Here is a 5,460-nt window from a genome sequence, read left to right on the forward strand (position 1 = left end):
TTATTCTATTTTTTTACTATTTATAAAAAAATAAAAACCTCTTAGTATTTAGATTCATATTTTGGCCTACCACTTAAAAAAGATGAAGACAAATATAAATATCCATGACGTTTAAATAAAAATTATCTTTTACAAATAACTAATATGTATTTTGGTTTATATATACTCTTTTTGAATTAGAATAATATTATTATCATTTTTTTTGAATTATATTTTGGTTTATAGTAATTTTAATTTTAATAAAATATAATATAAATAAAGTCACATCAACATTAAAATAAAAAAATACTTATCTAATAAATTTAAAGAGTGAATGATATATTAACAAAAAAAATAAAATTAATTTCTTAATAGAAAAGCGGCTGAATAGGACTATATGAAATAATGTGAAATTAAGGCAGCCTTTTAACAATTAACAAAAAAAAAAAAAAAGAGAGAAAGAAAAAAAGAGAGTGGCGAGGGAACCAAAGCTTCTGCCTCATCAATTCCAATCTTGCTTCAGAAACTTTTTGCTTCTTTAGCTCTGCATATTCAATAGAAGATATAGAACTTTATCACAAAATATATTACTCTAGCAAAAAAGATACACAGTTCATTGATGTTGCAGCATAAAAGAAAACTACCCATTAACTCTAGCACAAAAAATATAAAGTTAATTGATGTTGAAACAGAGAAGAAAACTACCAATTAAATTTTGGACAATTATGTTAACGTAATTCTAATCAGACTCTTATAAGGAAACATAAAGAAGCAAATTTCGACATCTGTTTTTCTTTTACACATTTGTCAGTCCTCTCCTTCAGCTTTACCTGCTGTTTTTCTACAAAGAGCCACTGAAGATTTCATACTTATTACAAACTATAAGTCTACAACTCATTTTTCATCCAAATTCACAATTCATAGGAAGAATATCACAATTTCTTACTTATCACACTGCTCATGAGCTAATAATATGACAAAAGTGGAGAAGAATATTTATCCTGGGAAACCGAAATTCCGTTGTCTCCTCATAATTAGATCAAAGCAAGATATGTAACCTTTGAAGAAAAAGACTTTTGCTAATCTTTTGCGAGTCTTTTGTTATTAGCAAAACATAATCATCCATGTTTATCAAGCACACAATTATATTTGGCATAGTATCTCAATATGCCGCTCAAAGAAAACTTCTTTAATACAATATCATAAAATTATTTGGCACCCAATAGTGTTTCCTTTCGTCAAATTTTTTCAATTTTAATTTCAAAATTGCATAGATGCATAGAACTACAATAGGACTTAATTAAACTACATTGCAGCAATATGAGTAATCAGAACAGCATAAAATACTTTACTTTCAATATACTCATTTAAAAATGCTTTTTAAAACAAATCATTAAAGGACCTTAAGAAACACCAATATTGTTGCCTATTGGAATGCTCTCTTACAATTATAAATATGCAAAAAATGGAATAAATTAAGTTGCTTCGGTTTCATTTCAAACATGCATTTAGCCATTAACTTATTAGTTACAAAACTTCTATTTTATTTTTAGTTGTCATTTTCATACATAACCAATTAACCACAACAAAATACCAACTTGAACACTACAAAATGGACAATTAAGAACACATTCAAACATCAATTATGTACATATCTTGAGACAAATTAAACCAACTTTTTTATCATCACTATCACATTTAAAATGGACAACTTTAAAAAATGAAACACAAAAGAATTGAAAATCGACGAAGAGAGTTTGTACGTACTCTATCAACTAAACTAAATAAATAACTATCATCAATAAAGTTGATTTGCAATTGGTGCCAATTATTGATATGAATAAGAAAGAACTTGTAGATGTATTTTGTCCGATGATTAGGCAATTTTTGAACTAAATATTTGGTTTCTTGAGTATTTTGTGACAGTGTAAATTATGTGTGACAAATTGCCATTCATTCTTTTGCTTAGTGTTTGTTAATGCAGGATTTCTAACAATAGAAACCAAAGAACTAAATAACACTAATATGTGCAACCACAATAACAGCAATGGAATTAAAGGAGGATTAGGTTGTGATACACAGATCAGTATCACTAATCAAATATTCAAAGAGCAATAAAAAGAAAAGAGAAGCAAGGTAATGAAGGAAACTATAAAAGGGTGGCAAAGAATGAAGAGGTTATTATTACGGCCATCAACAGTTAAAATGGTTTACTATCTAATAAACCAAAGAGTATGCCTAATAAAATTCCACGAAGTATTAAACATTATTCATTTTTAGACAGTAATACAGCATTATATGTTAACAATCTGGTACCTTTAATATTCTTTGCCTTTTGAGCTGATAACCCCATACTGTAAGCATAAAGGGTGTCATCAAGATCTGCAAACATCAAAAGAAATATATATATACTTTATGAAATAAGAATTTATAAAAGTAGAGCGCTAGATCACTAACTTTCTACTATAAGACCACTTTCACTCCAACTTGCAGGATCAGACACCACCATAAGCAGTACCTTTCAACAACATAATCTACTTCTCTGCTCTTCAACAATATTGGAAGTAACTCAACAGATATGTTCTCTTCTCCAAAGCTTTGTTCCAACATCAAAGAAATACTAACTGCACTTCTAGCTGCACATCAACAGATATGCCCGAGTATTCAAAGATTGAACACAACTGTGCAAATATAGAATTATGAAGACAGAAAGGTATTCATCAAATACAAAGGCAGATCCGCAGGCTTTAGCTTTGTCACCTTAGCATGGCAATAAGGTAAAAGGGAAGCTAAAATATACATAAACCTAAACCATAACATCTATATCCCTAACACTACCAACTACTAACATAATTGAAAAGGAAAAAGGCCTAACTATGAGCTATCCTCAAATCTAAATCTTTCAGCGCCCTTCTTGCAAATGCTACCTGAATCATCATTTTGATTTTCTTCATCAAGATATGCTTAAATATAAATTTTAGCTTACTTTTAAACAACTAAAATGGTTATTTGGTCAACCTTATCATCTAATACAACAACAATTATAGCATTAAAGAGGATAAGGATCGCCTTTTGAACAAAATTTATATAGCTAAATAGTTAAATTCATTTTAAAATATTTTTTGTTGTTCTTTCTTACTGTTGCTCTCATAATAGCAAATAAAAGGCCTTGCAGAGGAAAAATTAATAAAAAACAAAAGAAAAAAGCATACATATAATCAGAAGCAAAGCATGAATGGTGGTGCAAGTGCTGAGGCAGAGGCAAAGTACTCTGAATTTGTGGAAGTTGATCCTAGCAAACCTGTAAATAGATATTAAAATTGCCAAACCTATAAATGCCTAAGCCACTCAATTTCAAAGGACAAATAGTAACTGAAATGAATTTTTTTACCATATCAATTTCAATAGATAAAAGCAAAGGAAACAAACAGTGACATCAATTTCAAAATTTTGAGCCTGGATACATTTCTAGATTAATTGGCAATCCAAACCAAATATGCATATGATGAAATGCCACAAGAATAAAAAATTATAAAAGTAAGTGTTGATGGGGAGTAAAATATTACCTTCCATGCTCTGCCATTCTTCCATATAGCACTATGGCTCCTAGAAACAGAGTATGCTCCTCCTATGTCCATGTTCTCTTTGCTTTGCATTTGCATGTGGTTTTCTTGTCTGCAATTTGAATTCGAATGGAAGAAGGTGGTTATGAGAAGAACGAGAGAAAGATTCAAGTGAGAGACATAATTAGAATTGGATGTGTCCTAAACTCTTCAATAAAATCGATAAATGAAGCCAAGAAGCTAACAATTATTCCTTCAAAGACAAAATTGTTTTATTATATACTAATAATTCGCACCTTGGAGACATCTTTGTCTAGGCTCCTGACAGCGTTGGAAAGCAAAGCATTCTCTTTCACCAAGTAGAACATTTGTCTAAAGCCCAATTTGTCTACTTGACGTTCCAAGATTCAAAATGCACAAAAATGAATACGCATCTAAATATTTAACAAAAAAAGGCTTCAATTTTCTCACTAAATTCCAAACCAAAAAGAATAAAATGGGTATGAGCATACATACAATTCTAGTAAAAGAATATTGTAGTAAGTGTGTATGATTGTGTAACTACTGAATGTTATACATCTACAAATCAATGCTTTCAATGGCATCCTATAAAGCCTCGAATCTTTCAATAGCCGATTTTCAAACTGTATTTATACCATTTCTGGAAGAAATAAATAAATAATACATTCTTTAGCCAAAAATGACTTGTCAAAGAAAAAGAATACCTACCGAGGGTCCATTCTTCTTCCACCTTGGCAGACTCTTTTTCCCTTCCGCAAGAAGAAGCAGCTGAACTAAGCATTGCTATTAAAATGTTTATAACAGCAAAACACAATTTCCTGGAACTCTGTTCTGTGCTTTGTTCGTTGCTATGAACACCAAAACATGAAGTTTAGTAAGAACATAAATACAGTTTAATAAGAATACATGTAAATAAACACTGTTAAAAAAAGTAAAGACTTAAAAAATGAAAAAAGACTGTGTTTTCAATTAAGTGCTCCTTGAGGCCAAAAATGAAAGCTAACAGTTGGTGAGAGGAAGTGGAAGAGTGGACATCGTTGATGAGCTCTTTAATGAAGGCAAAGAAAGGCTTCATCTGCGCCCCAGAGGCGATGACATTTGCAACTTCTAGCTCTATTCTGATGAGATGAAGATAAGATGAGGAGGACGAGCAGAGAAGAGAGAAAAAGGAGAAAGAGTGTCGAAAGAAGAGAATGATTCTGATTTCTGTGGGTGAAGGAGAGAGAAGGTACCTTAGAATTTGGGGGGAAAATTTCTGCATCTTTTCCTCGACATCAGGGAATTATTAACCCCAATCATCCAATCAGAAGCTAGACGGTGGTTTTCGGATTGCTGCGAGAATGACTCTCTTCAACCCGCTGGGCAAAGATTGATTTTTTTTCTCTCATGCAATTTTGAGGATTGAAATTAAAAAAATATTTTTTTTAATACAACTATATATATATATATATTTTGATATAGAACATTTTTTGATTATATTAAATATAAAAATATCAACCAACTTGAATTGATCGAGTGGTAAGCTCATTCGTCCACTTAAACAAGTGTCAGAGATTCGGACAGTTCGTGGGAAACAAAAAAAAATATAAAAATATCAAATAATTTTAACTTTGAATTTTTTATAAAAATAATCTCTAATAATTTTATTATTATTATTATTATTATTATTATTATTATTGAGTGATATATATATATATATATATATATATATATAAAATGATTTAATGACTAAATTTATCATTATTTTTATTTAAAAAATACAAAAAATATAGTACAATATTATTGTGCAATTAATAATAATAATAATAATTTTATTTTGTTTTATTTTTGGATGGAGGACTATTATGTCCAACAGAGAAACGTTGGGAATTGATTTGTACATTAGTTTTTTTTGGAG

At 29.8% G+C, this 5,460-nt stretch overlaps 1 protein-coding gene across 4 annotated transcripts; it reads right to left on the reverse strand.

Moving 5' to 3' along the window:
• Window positions 1–272: 272 nt before the first annotated feature.
• On the reverse strand, window positions 273–4,952 carry LOC112711515 (uncharacterized). Of its 4 annotated transcripts, none has more exons than XM_072203399.1 (9): window positions 4,796–4,952; window positions 4,568–4,681; window positions 4,272–4,411; window positions 3,839–3,930; window positions 3,546–3,654; window positions 3,192–3,280; window positions 2,498–2,615; window positions 2,296–2,361; window positions 273–523 (listed from the first exon to the last, which is right to left on the reverse strand). In XM_072203399.1, exons 1-5 carry the CDS (start codon window positions 4,822–4,824, stop codon window positions 3,586–3,588), a joined length of 444 nt encoding a protein of 147 aa, XP_072059500.1. In that variant the 5' UTR covers window positions 4,825–4,952; the 3' UTR covers window positions 273–523; window positions 2,296–2,361; window positions 2,498–2,615; window positions 3,192–3,280; window positions 3,546–3,585. The 4 variants fall into 4 exon arrangements, with proteins under 4 accessions (XP_072059500.1, XP_072059501.1, XP_072059502.1 ...); XM_072203400.1 differs by having other exon boundaries at window positions 2,437–2,615; XM_072203401.1 differs by having other exon boundaries at window positions 3,839–3,976.
• Window positions 4,953–5,460: the final 508 nt, after the last annotated feature.

This window comes from Arachis hypogaea, chromosome 9, assembly GCF_003086295.3.
Source record: "Arachis hypogaea cultivar Tifrunner chromosome 9, arahy.Tifrunner.gnm2.J5K5, whole genome shotgun sequence".
NCBI classification, from domain to species: Eukaryota; Viridiplantae; Streptophyta; class Magnoliopsida; order Fabales; family Fabaceae; genus Arachis; species Arachis hypogaea.

Excerpts from the sequence above, each read along its gene's own strand:
- LOC112711515 (XM_072203399.1), bottom strand. The coding sequence starts at position 4,824 with ATGCAGAAATTTTCCCCCCAAATTCTAAG. Across the intron at positions 4,682-4,795 it reads TTTTCCCCCCAAATTCTAAG|AATAGAGCTAGAAGTTGCAA; the intron begins GTACCTTCTCTC and ends TCATCTCATCAG. Across the intron at positions 3,931-4,271 it reads GGAAGAAGAATGGACCCTCG|ACAAATTGGGCTTTAGACAA; the intron begins GTAGGTATTCTT and ends AACGTCAAGTAG.